Source organism: Chiloscyllium plagiosum, unplaced genomic scaffold, assembly GCF_037043375.1.
Source record: "Chiloscyllium plagiosum isolate Xiang-an unplaced genomic scaffold, Cpla_swu_hap1 HiC_scaffold_41, whole genome shotgun sequence".
Lineage (NCBI taxonomy): Eukaryota > Metazoa > Chordata > Chondrichthyes > Orectolobiformes > Hemiscylliidae > Chiloscyllium > Chiloscyllium plagiosum.
Window position 1 is genome coordinate 20,407,776 of NW_028270179.1, and position 19,882 is coordinate 20,427,657.

The 19,882-nt window shown below is 41.0% G+C and overlaps 1 protein-coding gene across 1 annotated transcript in view; it reads left to right on the forward strand.

Moving 5' to 3' along the window:
* Positions 1–19,428, forward strand: part of LOC148138177 (uncharacterized) — a 148,803-nt gene extending 129,375 nt beyond the window's left edge. The window contains exons 4-6 of the mRNA XM_087981868.1: positions 13,946–14,012; positions 17,965–18,082; positions 19,339–19,428. Coding sequence (XP_087837994.1) covers positions 13,946–14,012; positions 17,965–18,082; positions 19,339–19,428 — 275 coding nt within the window. The remainder of the gene's footprint in view (positions 1–13,945; positions 14,013–17,964; positions 18,083–19,338) is intronic.
* The last annotated feature ends 454 nt before the right edge of the window (positions 19,429–19,882 follow it).

Here is a 19,882-nt window from a genome sequence, read left to right on the forward strand (position 1 = left end):
GATGAATTGATAGAGGTGTGCAATGTAATGAGAGGAATACTTAGAGTGGAAAGCTCGAGACGCGTCCTGCGGATAGAAATGGCTGCCACGTGCTGTCCTATTTCGAAGGTGATGTGAACAGGGTATCGGGGAGATGTCAAATGTTGGTTCTTTCGGCAATGAGTTTTTGGTGCATGGAATGGATTGCCAGCGGTGGTAGTAGAGTCAGAAACAGTAGGAATATTTAAGCGACTGCTGAACAAGCACATTGATGGAAGTGAATTGGGGGCATGTAGTTTCGTTTGATCTTAAATTAAGGCGCAACAGCGTGGGCGAAAGAGCCTGTACTGTGCTGTGCTGTTCTATGTTCTACGTCCTGTGTTCTTCACCTATCATTTCCTTCAACAAAACACAAAAGAAGTTTTATGTTCAGAGATCCTTTCCCTCATCATATCATTACCACGGAATGGTCCATACAGAAAAGGCCTGTGCACCCAGGAAAACTACGCAGAAGCATAATACTCTTTGTCCCATTACATCGTTTCGCTTCTATGTGGTCAGTATCCCTCTATTCCCCGCTGCTCATATATCTGTCAATATTCCTCTGGATCTTTGCGTTTGTACCTGCCTCCACATCCGTCTATGGAAAACAAAAAAACCTCTCAGGTGTCGTTTAAACTTACCACTTTTTTACTTCAACCTGTCCAGCTAGTAAATAATGTTGCTAACCTGTGTGTTTAAGAAAATCACTGACTATCCATTCCCTTCGCGTAACTAATAATTATGTTGTCTTCATTCAGTTTGCCATTCATCGTTCGACATTCAAGTGAAAGAAACCAACGTTGCCCAATCTTCCTTCATTACGAATATCTGCAGACCAGACAACATCCTGGTAAAATGCTTCTATACTCTTTGCAAGGCGTCTTCTAAATATCGCCAAACTAATATTGTATGCAGTTCCAACATGATTTGCAAAGTATGTACTCGATACCTGGACTGATTAACTAATAATGTCGCATACCCTCTTGTCTACATTATCAATTTGTGCTACCAAATTCAAAGAACTGTGGACTTTCCCGCCTCGATCACTTGGCATTTAATAAGGATTCTGCTGTACAGTTTATTTACCAGTCTTCGTCTTTTTCTTCTCATTTTTTAACTTCATTTAATTTCACCCAATCCAGTAAAGTTTAGGTCAATATGCACAGGGTGTTACTTCATACATTTAGCAACACAAATGAAATTGCCAAAAAGAATTTCAGGTGACGAACAGGAAAAATGATGCCCAACGTCAAAGCGTACAATGGGGAGGAGAAAGTGAGGACTGCAGATATCGGAGCTTAGATTTAAAATGGCATACAAGTTTTCTAAAGCATGAGTCCGCCTTTTAGAATCATACGACTGAGCTTGGCAGGGCAGGGCGAGGAGAACGGCGGAATCAAACATTCTTCTTACTTGTTGCTGGTCGCTCAAGTGTGGGCTTAGTTGAAGAGTGGGATTTACCGAGGAGAGTGAGCAGCGACGAAATCAGAGATCTCCTGAGTCTGGTAATTTTCCAAGGAAAGATATTGGATGCAGTTGAACCGAATTATCCTACTGTCAGATGGGGGAGATAAAGGAGCAATCGAGTGCCTCTGACTACTATGCTGCAGGAGGCGTGCCCGTTTGCAGATTCTCACAAGCTGGTTGAAACAGCTGATGTGCATGCTGAGGGGTAGATGGGAGGCAGACAGCGTGATAGATAGTATCTTCAAAGAAGTGTTCACATCTCAAGTTAAATAAGTTAGAATATTAATTCATTTGCAGGATTTGGGCAACCCTGGCTGGCCAGCATTTATGGCCCATCCCTCCGTGCTCTATGGAGTGTGATGTGGGTTGTCGTTTTGAAACGTTGCAGTCCATAAGCTATAGGTTCACTAACAATGCCAGGAGGCAATGAATTCCTGGGTGACTGTCAGAAGAAGTAGGCAGGGAATACAGGTGTCGTCCTTCTCTCAGTCAGGTATAGCGTTTTGGACACCACCAGGCAAAGATTGCCTCCCAGGGGAAAATAGCAGCAATAGCCAGTTTTGGGTAACTACAACTGGCTCTGTAGTAAAGTAGACTGAGAAAGTATAAGCAAGCAATTGTTCCAGGTGAATGACGTGGGCACAAACAGGCATGTATGTGGGCTTGAGTGAGACTTCAGGATGATCTGCTGTTTCTCTGGTGCCAGTTTTAAAAAAATCCCATAAATCTTTCTGAAATTTCTCAAAAGGGAGATTGAGCAACCAATGGCCATTGCACACATTGATCCAAATGAGGTGGGTAGATCATCACCATTGGGGATGACTGGCTTCCACTCTCCAGGTGAGTCCATACCTGGCTGCACAGAATTTCACAGTATTGTTACACTTGGGATCGTCACGCCAAGGAATGGCTGTGGCATTTGTGTGGCAGTGTGTTATTAAGACTGTTGTCACCTGGCTTCCACTCCCACCAGTCGTCACTAGCGAAGTGTTTAATGCCTGTTTGGATGCACTTCTTCCACTTTGTATAGTCTTGGACCGAGCGTTCCCAAGTGTCTTTGGGAATACCACACTTCACTAGTGAGGCCTTGAGAGTATGGTGGAAGCCTTTCCTCTGTTCATCTGTGGCACTGCTGTCGTTTTGAAACCAAAAGTAAATAGCAGCTTAAGGCGTCCAGTGTCGGTCAAGTGGATGAGGTGTCCAGAGCATTGTAGCTGATCAAGTGTGATCAGTGCCTTGATGCTGGCGAAAATGGCCGAATTGAGGATACTGGTGTTCTTATGGCGTTCTTCCCAGCGTATTCACTTGATCTTAATCAGACAGCATTGGTAGTTCAGCTCCAGTTGTAAGTATCTCAGAACCATATGAGAAACTGGAAACAACCATAGCTCTGCGAATGATGATCTTGCTGCCGGATCTGAGGTTGGTGGTCAGCAATGATGTAACCTTGACTGGCACTGTTTAAAGCAAGAAATTGGTCGGTATTGGAGCTATTTGACGTTGCTACCACTTTCATGTCATCGGGAACAGACGAGGGATGGTGACAATCTTCCTGGTGCAACCAACGTGGTAAGAGTTATTGCTTCCCGTTTGACATTACTGAATGCCCTTGCAAAGTTAAGTAGATATTTTCTCTGCAGATCTCTTGTGGCTGGCTGATGTTGTATTTCATGCCCGTATCCATGTCACGTCGCCAACTAGTGCCATTAGCTGCAGTTCCAGATGATGCGCGCGGTCCAGGGGACTCCCAAAAGAAGGTTGACCACGACCAATAGCTCAGGAGTTGTCGATGATGAAAGAGATCCGGCATCATCCGTGCACGAGTGCAGACCTCCATCGCGTGAGGAAACGGCTGATTGAGGACACCAACATCAGATCCGGCAGCAGGATCATCATTTGCAGAGCTCTGGCCACAGTTCAGAGACTAATTAATAAGGTCACTGCCGGATTACCCAAATGTGTTGAGTACATTGATGACCTCGTAATTTTTAGTCACTCGTGGAACAAATTCTAATTCTCACTCATTGTGCCGAATTTTAGTAGTGTAGCTGCTCCACTCGCTAAATTACGAAAGAAAGGCAAGAAGTTTCAGTGGACAGCGGATGGTCAGAAGGCCTTTGACAGCCTGAAACCTGTTAACAGCTGTCATGGTATTAGCCACATCTGATGAAACAAATGGATACCAGTGATGTGGGTATGAGTGCTGTGCTGCCGCAGGAAGATGATGAGAAGTTTAGAAGGATCCACTGGGTATTTCTCCAGGCAAATTTAATGCTCATCAGCAAAATATTCGATGGTTGACCAAGAGACTTTAAGCTTGCTAATGGCACGACAACAGTGTTTATAGTACCAGCAATGCACCTGAGACAATCGTACACACTGATCAAAACACATTGAAATTTGTGGAGAAATTTAAGGACAAAAATGACAGAGTGTTTAGATGCAGCTTGTTCTTACAGCCATCCAATTTCAATATTATGCATGTGGCAGGTCGATCAAAACGTGATCGCTGATCCATTTTCAAGACTCGAGTGATAATCAGAGACGTTCAGTGGTTTGAGTATCACAGACTGAATCTGAATGTATTTGTTCATGTTTGCTTTTGGATAGTCAGTGCAATGTGTATGTGTATAATGGAGTATAAACCAATTTTGAAGGGGTTTTAAAAATGAAGCCAGCTTTGTATATGTATGGTTGCTGTTTTTGACCTATAATGCACAATGTCCAGTATATCTCCAGTATTAGAAACAGCTAGGAATATAATCGCTTAAAGTACACATGAACGTACACACTTATATGCATGCATAGCCACAAATTAAAATAATAATACACACAAGAGCAGTCACAAGTTCATATTTAATAATGACGTCAGCTCTTTTCTCTCCTTACAGATGCTGCCAGGCCTGCTGAGTTTTTCCAGCATTTTCTCTTTTGGTTTCAGATTCCAGCATCCGCAGTAATTTGCTTTTGTCCAGACTTTGTAATCATTGACTTTGCGATAGTCCACACATAACCGGCGAATACCAACTAGCTTTTCATATCATTACTGTCGGTAAGCTCGAGTCCCTGCAAGTCATTTTGAGTTTGTTGCCTTCGGGAACGTATTCAATCGTTTTTTTCAAGCTGTGACATCTTTAGAATGTTAAGTCTATTAGAATGTTTCTTATTTGGAGCAGCATTTCCTATACCTACATCATGCATCATTAAATTACTACTTTCCTGTCTATTCCCACGTATCTCCACGTGCATTAGTGATAACTCTTTTAGATCATTTCAATTTTCCTCTGCAAGACAACTTAATACTTTATCCAATTTTTGATACCTTCCCCATTGTCCAGTTTAATTTGAGGAATGCCAAATTTCGAATCGTCTGAACTTGGTTCTGGTCTCTGCCGTATTCAGTAAACATTCTGTTTTTCCGTTCCTTGTCTTTCAAAATAACTTCAGTGCATGTTCACATGATACACAGGTTTCGTTCTGTCTGGAGTCCTTATCAAATAGTTCACCTCACCCAGTCTCCTTTCGACTTGATGACGTTCACTCATCCTTGCTTTTTTGCTGTTCGCCCAACAACGGAAGCAACACTAAAACTTTGTTTCCATTAGCAAACTTGCCAGTTTTTTTATTTCTTGTCTGCTTCCTGTTTCATGATATACTGTGATAGTTGCAAATGTTGTCTAGCCGATTCCACTGCTCTAATTAACCAATCCTAAAATTGGCACGTAGTTGAAAAATGTGGTCTACCTCAAAAATTTCTCCTTAATTAACTTTAGTGGTCCTCTCACCTCATGGCAAAAACGAGTAGAATTGGATTGAGATTGCTCAATTCATTTGGAGCATGTGTATTGGCAAAAAGGACATAATTCTTTTGCTCCAATTATCTGGATAGTGTTGAGTGCACGCCTTTAACATGTTGTTTCAACTTTGATGCCACCTTTCTCCCTGCAGTTCTGCATATTACGATTGCATCTGGATTGCTTCATTCCGAAACTGTCCATAACTTCCCTGAATAATTGTGATTGTATATCTGATTGGAACTCTGTAGGTAGTCCGCCTGTCATGAAACATTTGAGCAATTCTTCTATCATCCTTTTAGGTATGATATTGTGCAATGGAATGGCCTCAGGAAATCTAGTGGACACATCTTATTGGTAAGAAATACTAATTTCCTCTTTTTGTTGTACAAAGGGATTTTACACAATCCATTATAACCATTGTTAAGTGTGCCCCACAGGGTAGGACAGCGGGCTACCCTATTAAAGATGTTGACTTTATTACTATTTCCGTTTTTCCAATGTGTGATATATCTGGCAAGATCCAACTGCATTGTTATGCCGTCCAGGTCAGTAGATATTTCCATCCTACTTTAGTTTGAGTTTGGTTATCCCTAAATGACTTTCTACTGGTAATTCATGCGATAGTCACAGCACCTCCTTTCTCTAACCCACTGGTTATGCAACTTGATGAATTTCTACCCATTATCCATATGCCTGAACATGTGATGGTTTCCATTTTTTCATCCAGATATCATTTTAAAGATAGCAACATTCAGGGACACACTCAGTATCGTTTTGTGTTTTTCGTTTTTTTCATATAATTAATACAAATTTCCATCCTTCTGTTATTTTAGTCAGTTAAATTCTCTAAGCTAAAAGTATGCACTTTGTCCTACACCTGTTCATGCTTTGTCTCAACCATTTGATCGAACATGGTTTCTGACAATTCCATTTCAACATCTTCATCAGTAGTCTTTGATTGCTCCTCGTTTTATTTTTCAATTGGTGACTTTGTGACCTTTTTACCACACAGTCAGATAATTCCCAGAATATATTTCCTGCAACAACCTTTGTTGGTCGTATTTTACACTGGTGTTTCAACAACGGGGGTAGCACTCCTGCCTATGACCAAGCTATTTCCTTACTAAGGACGAATTGTATTCCTGGTGTCGAGATTTTTTCCAATACGCCTGCCACTTTTAATTGGACCCTCTACCATCACAGTACATCTTGGAACACTTTTTTGTCTCAATATTAATTCCACATACTGCCACATTTTCTGGCAATAATCCTTTTGAGTTACACATGTCAGCATCTCTCAACATGAAAGATTAACTTGATCCTGTATCGCTTAATACTGTATCATCTATCGGCTGTTCCTGACTTATGTGAGTTAACCTCACCTTGAACATAAATGGTTTTCGACGATCTGGCACTTCTTCCTTACCCAATGTCGACGACTTTATTGCAGTGAAAACATCGGAGCTATTTTAAATGCATCTGCTTGAAGTCTACAAAATTATGATAGGTATAGAGAAGGTGGAGAGCAAGGAGCTTTTTCTTCCCCAGAGGTGGGACCTTAATTATTGGGGGTTACGAGTTCAAGGTGGAGGGAAAGTGTTAAGGGTGTTATGCGTGGAAGAGTCTTTACGCAGAGCATGGAGGGTTTCTGAAACGCTGTGACAGCGGAGGTGTTGAGACAGACATGACAGTGTGATTTAAGATGTATCGAGATACATATACGAATGGGCAGAGAACAGAGGGATGCAGATCCTTCAAAAAGAAGTGACAGGTTTAGGTAGAGGATCTGGATTGTCACGGGCTTGCAGCCTGTTCCTGTGCTGACATTTTCTTTGCTCTTACCACTTTTGAAGCGGAAAAAAAGCAGAATTTAGAATAATTTAAGTATAGGAAAATTTGCACGATTTGGTGCATCAACCTAACTAAGGCCTTTTCCAATTCAGTAACAGCCCATATACCCCTTGGCAAAAATGAAAATTGAAATGTAGATTCTTATAGGAAGGAGGGAATAACATGCAAAGAGATGTCTTGTAAGATTACAGCACCCGAACCTACATCACTTGCATCAGTAGACCTCTTGAACGGCATTGCAAAATTGAATTAAAATGAATTGAATTGAATTCAATTTATTGTCGCGAGCGCCGAGTCACAGTGAAAAACGTTGTCTTGTGAAAAATACAGGCAGATCACAGAGTGAGAATAGAGAGTAAATAACAGGTAAACAGCGGCAAAAAAAAAACACAAGTACCGGCAAAGGTTAAAAGTTTGTGAGTCCATTTGGTATTCTAACAACAGTAGGTTAGAAACTGTTGTGAAACCGACTTGTGCGTGTGTTCATGCTTCTGCACCTTCACCCCAACGGTAGCCGTTGAATATAAAAAAAATTGCTAAGTTGGGATGGATCTTTAAGAATGCTGGCGGCCTATCCTGGTAGATACATTCTATAGCTGAGAGGTTGGCCTTTGTGATTGCCTGGGTCGAGTTCACCACTCTCTGTAACCGTCTCCGATCTTGAATGGTGCAGTTGCCATGCAAGATGGTGATGCTTCCAGACAGAATGCTCTCAGTGATGCAACTTTAAACGTTTCGGGCAAACTCCCTTCATCAGGAATAGAGCCAGCGTACCTGCAGAGTGGAGAGATGAATGAGAGGGGGTGTGGAGTGGCGAGAAAGTAACATAATGTACAATGGATAAATGGGCGTGGGGATGGAGGTATAGGTCAGAGGAACGGATGGGGGAAGGTAGCAAAGAGTACAATGGGTGAATGGGGGTGGGGTTGAAGGTAATAGGTCATAGAGGAGGGTAGAGTGGATAGGTGGAAAGGAAGACAGGCAGGTCGTGGGGACAGTGCTGAGCTGGAAGGTTGGATCTTGGGTGAGGTGGGGGAAGGGGAAATGAGGAAACTGTTGAAGTCCACATTGATGCCCTGGGGTTGAAGCGCTCCGAGGTGGAAGATGAGGCGTTCTTCCTTCAGGCGTCTGGTGTTGAGGGAGGGCGGTGAAGGAGGCCCAGGACCTCCATGTACTCGGCAGTGTGGGAGGGGGAGTTGAAATGTTGGGCCACAGGGCGGTGTGGTTGATTGGCGCGGGTGTCCCAGAGATGTTTCCTAAAGCGCTCTGCAAGGAGGCGTCCAGTCTCCCCAATGTAGAGGAGACCGCATCGGGAACAACGGATACAATAAATGATATTGGTGGATGTGCAGGTAAAACTTTGATGGATGTGGAAGGCTCCTTTGGGGCCTTGGATGGAGGTGAGGGATGCTGCCTGACCTGATATGCTTTTCCAGCACCAGTCTAGTTTAGACTCTGGTTTCAGCATATGCAGTCCTTGTTTTTATCCACCTATACAAGTTGGCATTTATTCCCCATTATGCCAAATTTCCTCAGCTGCCTGAAAAAGAACAGACTTTGTTGGGCCTTTGGAACCAGTCAGTCCACATGAAGAGTCCAAAATTAGGGATGATTAATATTGGGAATTAGCTAACACAGCTTTCAGGATGCCAAATGCATTTTAACAGTCTGTTGCCCACTGAAACTTTGCGCATTTCTTCATAAATTCCGTGATTGAAATTGCCAGACTACTAAAATTTAGTACGAATTTCCGATAAAACGTATTCAATTCTAGAAATCGTTGTACTGCTTTCTTTGTCGATGGAAACTGCCCAATAATATTTGTTTCAATATTTGTTCGGGCTATATGTCCATGTCCATTAATATAGCCCAGGAACATAACTTGGGCTTTGCAGAATTCACTCTTCACTATACTTATCAACAAGCCTAACTCTCAAAGTTGATCAAATAATAACAACAAATTCTGAAAATGATCCTTCCATGTCTGAGTAGAAATCAGCAGGTCATCGCTATACACCACACAACTGGAAATTCCAGGAATTGCTTCATTGATTAATCTTTGAAATGTGACTTGTGCACTTTTCATACCACAAGGCATCACTTAAAATTGATACAGAACACTTGCTCTTCCACAAACCAACGTTTTCTTCACTCTTCCAGATAAGGTTATCTGCGTATCATCTGAGTAAGTCCAACTAAGAAATATTAGTTGCTTCTCCCATCCTACGAATGCAATGTTCCAAACGTGGATTCGGATCTGAATCAGACTTTGTAATCATGGATTTTGTGGTAGTCCACAAATAACCATTGGATACCAACTGGGTTTTTGCACCATTACTGTAGGTGAGCTCCAGTCTGCGCAAACCATTTTGATCTTGTTGTCTTGGAGAATATGTTCAAGCATTTTGTTTTCACTCTGTGAGATTTTTAGAGTGTTAAGACTATTCGGATATTTCTTATTTACAACAGCCTTTCCTATAACAACATCATGTATGATTAAATTACTAATTTCCTATATATTTCCACGTACATCCCCATGCAATAGTGAAACTCTTTCAGATCATTTCAAATTTCCTCTGCAAGGTAACTCAATAATTTAATCCGGGTTTTGATACTTTCCTCACTGTCCAATTTAATTTGCGGAATGCCAAATTCGGAACCGTCTGAACTTGGCTCTGGCCTCTGTTATATCCAGTAAAACATATTCTTTTTCCATTGCTTACCCATCAAAATAACTTTTGAGCATGTTCACATGACACACTGGGAGATTTCGGTTTCTCTGGAGCCCTTATCAAATATTTCACCTCACCCAATCTCCTTTCGTCTTGATAAGCTCCACTAAAACTTGTTTTTAATTTTTCACCTATCATTGGAAGAAACACGAACACTTTATCTCCGTCAGCAGACTTGCGAGTTTTTGATTTTTTGTCTGCTTTCTGTTTCATGATATACGGTGATATTTTCAAATGCTGTCTCGCCAACCCCACAGCTCTAATTAACCATTCCCTAAAATTGGCACATAGTCCAAATATGTGATTTCTGAATTCTAACTTACCAATATCTCCTTAATTAATTTATTTCATCCTCTCATCTCATGCCAAAAACGATTTGAAATGGACTGAATGTCGTCGATTCATTTGGTGTATCTGCAATGGCAAAACGTAGAAACAGAATTCTTTTGTGCCAATCATCTGGCTAGTGTTGAGTACAAACCTTTGACGTGGTGATTCACGTCTGATGTCACCTTTCTCCCTGCTATTCTGGATAGTACGCAGTGGATTTTAATTGCTTTATTCCTAAACTGTCCAAAATTTTCCTGAATAATTGTCATGTAACTTCCGACACTTCATCAGATTAGAACTCTGTGGGTAGTCTGTATCTCATTAAATATTTGAGCAACTCTTCTACAATCCTTTTAGATGCGATTTTATGCAATGTAATGCTCTCAGGAAATCTATTGAGCACATCCGTGCTGTACGTAGGAATATTACACAATCAATTAAGACCGTTGTTAAATAATTTCAAATGGGTATGACTGCAGGCATGGGGATATAAAAAAAAAGCTGGTATTATTACTATTTGCGCTTTTCAAAAGTACGGCAAAGTCTCAGCTGCATTCTTCTGGCATCCAGGACAGTAGAAATACTTTTGTATTTGAGCTTGAGTTTCCTTATCCCAAAATGAATTTCTATTGGCAATTCATGCGCTACCCTCAACACTTCCTTTCTGTAACAGACTGGTAATACAACTTGATGAATTTATGCTCATTTTTAATATGCCTGATACCTGATGGTCTCCATTTTCTCATCAAGGCATCATTTTAAAACAGTAACATTCAGGGATAGATTCAGATTATTTTTCGGTTCACACTTTTTCAGATAATTGACTCAAATTTCCATCCTTCCTTTGCTTTAGTCAGTTAAATTCTCTCAGCTAAAGATATGCACTTTGTCATCCACAGGTTCATTTTTGTCTCAAACGTTTGATTGAACGTGGTGTCTGTCAATTTTGTTTCAACATTTTTAACTGTATTGTTTGATTTCTCCTCCTTTTTCAACTGGTGACTTTGTGACTTTTACCACACAGTCAGGATAAATCCCAGAGTATAATTCCTGCAATAAACCGGATCCCGTATTTTACACTTGTGTTTCAAAAACGAAAAGCAACACTCCTCCTGTGACCAAGTTATATCATTACCAAGGATAAATTGTATTTCTGGTGTCAAGATTTTTTCCAGTAGCCTGTTACCAGTGCTCCATTTTTTATTGGACAATCCACCCTCATCAGACAGAATGGAACACATTTTGTCTCACCATGAATTCAACTTACTGTGACATTTTCAGACAATAATCATTCTGAATTACATACCTCCGCATCTCGCAACGTGAAATATTAACATAATGCCGGATCTCTTAATACTGTAACTTCTTTGTCTGTTATTCCTGACTTATGTGAGTAAACCTTACCTTCGCAAATAATTGGTTTTCAAAGATCTGGCACTTCCTCCTGACATCAAGTCGACGACTTTATTGCAGTGAAAACACCGGAGCTTTTTAACTTCAATTTCCCCGACATGGGTTTCCATCCCACTTGGTTGTAAGCTATCTTGAGTATCTCAACCGAAGTCCACTGTTCCCTTACCACGTGAGGATTTCTCTTTCCCCAAATTTCTGTCCCTCACGGACTGATTTTGTTGTTGGAAGCCAAAATTTGATGAATGTCCCAGCTCATTATCATCTGCCATTTCACCTGCGAATCTCCGTTTTTGAACTTTTTGCTATTCCGCATGAGTTGCCATTACCGCAGGAAGTGAATTTCCGAATTCTTCCAAAGTAATTATCTAATATCGTCATATGTTTGATCTATTTTATTGCCCATGCCCATTTTGCAAAATTGTTTTGCTTCATCTTTGGAAATTATGTCGCTCCCGCAGCACTGACCCGCTGCCCCCACGCCCCCCGACAGTGCAATACTCCCTTATCACTCACTCTCTGACAGTGCAACTCTCCATCAAAACTGATATTCCAACAATGCAGTTACCCCACATCACTGCCACTCCCCCAACCCAAAGCTTTCTCAGCAGTTACCCTCCAAGTGAGAAACACTCCACCCATAATACACTTGGTGAGATCCTTTCCAGAAAGCTATGCGTGGTTGTTTCTTCCAGATCTGGAGAAGGATGTTATGGCAACTTAACCAGTACCACGAAGGGTTACCAGAATGATTCATTGAATGGCAGAACTGATAAATGAAGAAATATTTGACTGGTTAGGACTCGGTTCACTGGCTTTCATAGGAATTATCAAACCGAATCTTATGAAATTTTATTGGGACACAGAAGAGGACAGGAAGTGTGTTACGAATGATGAACAGTCCAAAATCAGGAGGTAAATGTCTGAGGGTATTTGGCTAAGTATTTGGCACTGAGACAATGAGAAATATTTTGACAAAGAATGTGGTCAGCCTGTGGAATTCTCTGTCAGAGAAAGCATTAGAAGCCGAAATATTAAACATATTTCTTTTTTAATTTAACAAAATGATTTAGGTAACCTATTTTAGGAAATTGAGATCAAAGGGCTTATGTGAGATAGTAGGAAAAGGAGATTGAGATGGATTGATAGCCATGGTCTAATGGAATCTTGCAACTTCTAGAAGGTTTGAGTAGCCTCCTTAGGCCGATAGTTTCAATGCTTTTTACATTTGTGGACGATGTCAACAGAGGTGGGAGATGATTAGCTTCAACGGAACGTGACTACATTCTTTGAACTTCCAGCCAGTGTAGAGTCTTCAAAGGATTTCCACTGACCAGCAATGACTGACGTCACTCTGAGACACACACTGAACTTCCATGAAATGTGTTCATTCTCAACTCACCTCACCTCACCAGTGCAATTCTCTTCATCTTCAGACAACATTTTCCAATTGCACGTGGATCTGAAAGCTCCGTCTGGATATCATCCGACCATCAATGACTTGTGTCTGCATGGGATTAATGGCTTGGCCAATGACATTTTGCATCTGTTTGTTAGGAAAGGTGAGCAGCGAAGTGAGAGATGGGAACTGATCTAAAGTGGTTATAATTTTTCTTTGCTTTATTCTGATCTGCCCCCACGTGATGTATTCCCGAGATTTTGTCTCTGCCAGCATTAATGTATAGGGCGCAAGAACTGTACTGAACCAATATAGGCACGAGTTTCAAGTATTAGATTTAGGATACTGTAACAAAGATTGCCAATTGTCAATGTCTTCAGTGGTTTGCTGATCTCATTTGATATGAAGAAAATTGACTATAAATGTACCATTTTTTATATTAGCAACTCAGAAGTCTCCGATGGATCATCCTCTGGATACTAACTACTGAACACTGTGCATGCAGCTTAAATACTGGGCTCCAGCGCTGATGTACCAATCAGGGATATTGTCTGTGACCTGCATGTTTGGCGAAATCTCACAACTGTTAATGGTTCATCTGATAGCATAAAAAATCTCTTCAATGTGGATGGACTGCAAATACTTAATGGATAGCAACGAATGTGTGATCACTTGATCACCTCCCTAAATGATCGCATTTCCGTACAGCTTTAGCAGCAAGATCCCACATCTTCATGAATCCCGAGTGCATTGTTATAAATGTTGGGTCAGAAGTGCTTTTAATGTTGCTTAGAAATGACGGGGTTGAAACTGAAACTGCCCCCTCTGAGGTAAAGGTCAATAGCGGCCTCAGTGGGCTGTCTTATTATGTCACCAATGCCTTCTCTATTTCTCTCAATAAGGATATAACTCCCAAACGTCTTGTCATTATGTTACAGGGAGATCTGAGTCACCTACTAAACTGGCAGCATTCCGCAGCTCACGGCAGATGGCACGGCCCGATTGGTATGTCAAAGGTTTTTTGGGAATCGATCAGGACCTCTGAACAACTATTTCTAATGTGGCAACATTGGAAAAACGTTTTTTTTTTCTATGCCCTTAACTACATTTGTGAGAATCATAAATGGGTGCATTTAAATTTGTGGGTGTATTAGGTGTGTCACATGCTACAAAAATTAATGTCCCGTTCTTGCTATTACTGGGATCCTGGGTAAGTTTCTCAGTCAGTGAGAAAACCGTGCTTCACTGCAAGAAAACACTTGTCATTTACAGTCGCATCTGACAGGGGTTAGTGTGCTTTTGGGAAGCATTTGAGTACAACTATGAAATGTCTGAGCTGTGGCCAGCATGCAGCATGTTTACTATATCATGATCCTGCTCACTGGGTGTTTGCCTGATCAAGACTATATATAATCTCATCATTCCCACTGATACTTGACGGAGTCCCGAGCAAAGACCATGACTGAACCAATCCTGCCCTCAGTTACCTCCATGACAGTGCCCATCTCCTGCTCACCTTTAACCTACTGCAGTTTAAAACACCTTGGGGGTCTTTGGCAAATGTTGGTCCATTTCTCTCTTGGCCACACGAAAGATACCAGTTTCCATCAACTGAATATCATCAAAAACTGATCAGTCACTCTCGAATTCAAACAATGCGCTGTTGTATCACCTTGATGTGCTACTGATGGATATGCAGTCCTTGTCGAATATAGGATCGTGCCGTTATGCTCAGATCAACCCATGATGGCACACTCTCATTAAAATCACGAATATGCACTTCGTGTGAAGTGTTGTTAATTCCTGTGCAAGTGTTAATTTCTTCCGATCTCTTTTTCTCTTTCTCTCTCTCTGTCAGTCTTTATGGATTGCATTGCGTCCAATTCCCTTAAATAATTTTCACACTTACATTCACTTCTTTCTGGATTTTCTTATTTTTGATTAACTGTTCGCTTGAAGATACTGACTCTGTTCACAAATTGAATACTCTCATAATTTACTTGCTTCAACTACGCATCGTTTGTGGATACGAAATTTCGTGACACGCAGCAATTTGTTGTTAATACAGTCTTATTATCAAGCCTGTAATACTCATACTGAAATTTGGAAGTTTAAAAATTTGAAAGCTCGACCTCGCAAAGTTTAATCCCTCACATCCTTCTGCATCTTTCTACCTGTTCATTATCTCTGGTTAATCCATGCTGTTTTCTTCCTCACTGTATCTTTCAGGGCTTCACAAATTGCTGGCAACGACGTCTCGTTTTTAACTTGCCTAATAAATCTTCTGTAACAATGTCCATATTCACCTCTTTTATCGCCAACCTCCTGTCGAAATCCCCAATTGAAACGTTGTTGGATTTTTCTGTTCTTTAATGCAATAGCACACTGGCCCACACACAAACATTCACATCATACTATCCTGGTCCATGCTTCAACTTCAGCTTCTTTGGTACATCAAACATCACAAGGTACTTTCTGAATTGAATGCAAACTTTCCTGATTTGCACACGCCTGCAGTTAAAAGAACAGAGATTCAAAATTTTCATCTCAGTCAAATAATTTCCGACCCCTTGCTCCTTTTTCATTGCCTCACTCCCTTCCTCAGATTCCACTTTCTCGATAGTTATTTGAAAACTTCATTGGGTTTCTGAGCGAGAAATCCAGCCTTGCCATTCCCGAGTGCGCCACAAACGTTCATGATTTTTAAAAAATATACCGATAATATCGTGTTTTTTAGATCCAAGGTGACAGACAAAACGGAGGAGGTTCATGTTCCTGAAAAATGTACTTAATGGTAAATAGAATCTAATTACAGGAAAGCAATAATAAATCATTGGTTTAAAACTTTCAAATTAAAAGAAGAATTCTCATGTCAGCCGCACTGCTACACACAGTCTCAGACAGAAGAAACAAGCGTGGCTGTTATGAACTATGAGAAAATTGGGAAAGCAATTCAGTAAATTCGGTTTATAGGATCAGACGAGTTGGTTCTCGAGCTTCCTTTTTGGGATAATGTTTGTTTATTGGTTTACAAGTAGCACAGGATTCCTGAAGAAGGGCTTATGCCCGAAACGTCGATTCTCCTTCTCCTTGGATGCTGCCTGACCTGCTGCACTTTTCCAGCAACACATTTTTCAGCTCTGATCTCCAGCATGTGCAGTCCTCACTTTCTCCAAGTAGCACAGGATGTCTGGCACCCCATTACTGACAGTCTCTGTTTTAGTCATTGAAACTCACAACTCAGAGCATCAGCTACTAAGAAGATAAATTGCTTTAATTTGTGAATGTGGGATGTAATGCAGGGAAGGGTTGAGCTCCTCAGCTTCCGAGGTCTGATCATTTCTGTGGAGCGTATTCAGTGGGCCAAACTGTGCAGCCATGTTATGACTAATCATATAGTTACTGGTAACAGAAGGCGGTTGTGATCGACAGCTGCTCCACAGAATATCCAGTTATTATTACAAACGAAATCTTTACTCATAAACAACTTTCTAGCTCTAATTCATCTGCAAACTCCACTTCTACTCGTGCGAAACAGCAACTGTATAGAGAATGATTCGAGTGAGCAACAGGTTAATTGCTTTCAAAGCATCAAATAATCCACGCGCAATCATAAATATTAAAACAGTTGTGTACCCTCCATGATCCTATACCGATGCCTCAATTATCCCTTCTCCCTAGAAATAAATATCTTGATTTTTCCAGTTCTTTTTCTCGGGGAAAATTCGACATATGTCACTTTCTACCTCGTGGCAATCTCAACATCTGTTAAACTGGTAATTATCTTTGATCCAATATTGAGGCCCAATCCTATCATTTATAGGGAAAATGCTCTGTTGCTGAAGACTCTCCCACTGTACAACATTCACGCTGTTCTACTTTATACTGTCACACACTTGTTCATTGTCAATTCCATATTGATTGATTTGTGTTGTCCCAAGTAGCTATATAATTTCTCTGGCATGGACAACAATCCAGTTCCTGCAACATATTTTATCACCATGGGTTCATTTTATTCTAATTCTAATTCACAGCACTTCGACTAACAGAAGCATCTTAGTGGCCAGCACAGACTGCAGGATACTTCGGGCTCGCAGCAGTGAGAAGGGTTCCAAATACCCGGAGATGGAGAATTAAAGGAATTCATTCAGTTTGTTGCTTGTCATCTCAGGAAAAGTTTATTATTATGGAGAATGTTGATGCTTTACTCTCTGTGGAGACATGTGTATTTCTTTGTTTACAGACCCATATAGATACCTGTTCTTGGACATGGAATTGGCTTCGTGGTGCAGCTGCAGAGTTGCTTCAAAAAACTAGCATGTATGACGTGACCCAGACTAAGTTCAGAGAGCAGTGGAAGAAAGTGCTGAACTATGTATTTAATCTCATATCAAATGAATTAAACAGTAAGAAGATGCAAAGTATTTATCGTATATGAAATCCAACTTCTCATTGGGTGCCTCATTGTTTTTTCACATTGCTGAGCAACCATCATATACCATAAAAATGATTCTGTCTTCAGTTGATTTTGCATCAAATATCGACTTGTACACATTTTATTTCACAAGCAATGAGAAGTCAAGATGTGTGAAACATGTCTCTCTGCAGTGTTAGGATGAAAAATATCTCGAAAACAGACCAGTAATAGTGAGTTCTGAGAAGATTTGCAGCTCAGGTTGAGGTTTTGGTTGTAGGTTTGCTGGCTGAGTTGGAAGGATCGTGTTCAGACGTTTCATCACTATACTAGATAACATCTTTAGTGAGCCTCCGGTTGAAGCCTCAGGCCCCTCACATTCATAGTCTTGCTATTTGGAAGATCAACTTACAGATTAGCCAAGAAGCTGCACCTTGGCCTAAAACACTTAGTAGCCCACGTCACTCCATCCATTCCATCCAAGAATTCCGGAAGACACCAAGGTAAAAGATGATGAAATAAGGGTTTCCTTTGACGTAACAGCCCTGTTCATATCCAGGAACATCAACCTGGCCAAGGAAACACTGAGTACATTATTCGAACAACCAAAGACACATACACCAAACATCATCAGCTTCATCAGCAAGGTCAGGACCGTCAAGTTAGTGAGCCAATGCCTTATCAGCCATTCACAATCAACAACAAAACTTACAGACTAACCAAGAGAAGACCATGTGATCATCGATGTCAGGGTTCTTAGTAGAGGCAGTAATGCAGAGAATCGAACAAACAGCTCTGCCAACGATCTAACCCAAACTTCGGGTCCATTACCTGGATGACACCTTTGTCATCACTAAACAAAACAAATTGGAGAAAACTTCAAGACCATCAATAATATCCTTACTGGCATAAAATTCACTAAATAGGAAGAAAACAACAATAAACTGTCTTTCCTAGACGTCGCAGTACAGCGAACAGCCAATGGGGAACTTCAAACCAACGTCTAGAGGAAAGCAACACATACAGACCAAATATAGAACTACAGAAGCAATCATTGCAAATCCACAAACGGATATGGATTATAACATTACTTCAACGAGCCAGCATACACTGCAGCACAGAGAAACTACGCACAACAGGGGAAAATAACTTATATAGTGTATTCAAAAAGAACACAGTCCGCCTATTACTCAGCAATAAACCTAAACAAGCAAACACAACGCCTCCAGAAACCTTAGCCACGCTCCCCTACATCAAAGACATCTCGAAAATGACTGCAAGACAACCCAGGCCCCTTGGCATCGAGGCAGCCCGCAAACCAAACAACAGACTAAAACAGCACCTAATGACCTTGAAAGACCCTGTACAGACAACAAGCAAAACTAATGTCATTTATAAAATACCTTGCAAGAACTAACAAACACTACATTTGAGAAGCAGGCAGAAAACTTGCCACCAGGATACATTAACATCAACTAGCCACAAAAAGACATAACCCACTCTCACTAGAATCCTTACGTATGGATGAGGAAGTGCACCACTTCGACTGGGATAAGACATCCATCCTAGAACAAGCCAAACAGAGACATGCACGCGAATTCCTAGAAGCATGGCATTCTAGCCAGAAGTATATTAACAAACACATTGATATGGATCCCACTTACCACCAACTGAGAAATCGAACCGGAGGTGACATCACCATATCAAATGACGCCACCACAGGAAATGGCATCACCAATCCAAGGGAACTCAAATATATAGATAGTAATCGAGCTGCACCACCAGTGCTTCATCCGAAGGCTCACTGATGATGTGACCTCGTATGGTGATGAAACATCTGAAAATGAACCTTCTCTCTCAGCGACCAAACCTTCATCTACAGATCAATAATGATTAATTGTTTTTTTAATTCGATAGGACAACGACCAATTGAATAAAGTGGAAATGTGTATGGGAAGCCGGCAGAATGCGAAAGCAGCTTATTTTGACAGAAGGATGGCTGTGTGATACTACTGCATGTTACTGTGGGAATTGTCCTGCTTTGCCATTACACAGAGCCTCTTTTTACAATGGAATGTCCGGGAATTTTGTTTGTGACTTGCTGATAGCTCACAATGAATTGTCACCTCCCAGCTGTTGATAATGCGGCATTAAGCGATAGAAACATCATTAAACGCTTATGGGTAGTGATTTGATTAAATTCTGTTTAGAGATGCAATTTACTCTGAAGATGGCATGGCACAAAAAAGCCTTTACCATTCGTTCGACCAAATCTCAAGTATGTGCGGTTCTTGCTGCATTTGGACATTGAGTCGTTCCGTAAAAATGTGCTAATTAAAAGCTCTGTAGTTCACCAGCGGTTCTGACTGCACTTGCGAAATGAAACCACTCAGGCTTGGCTGATGCCCATAAATATTCCATTCTGTAATGACTAGAAAGACCAACACCAAATTATAAATTC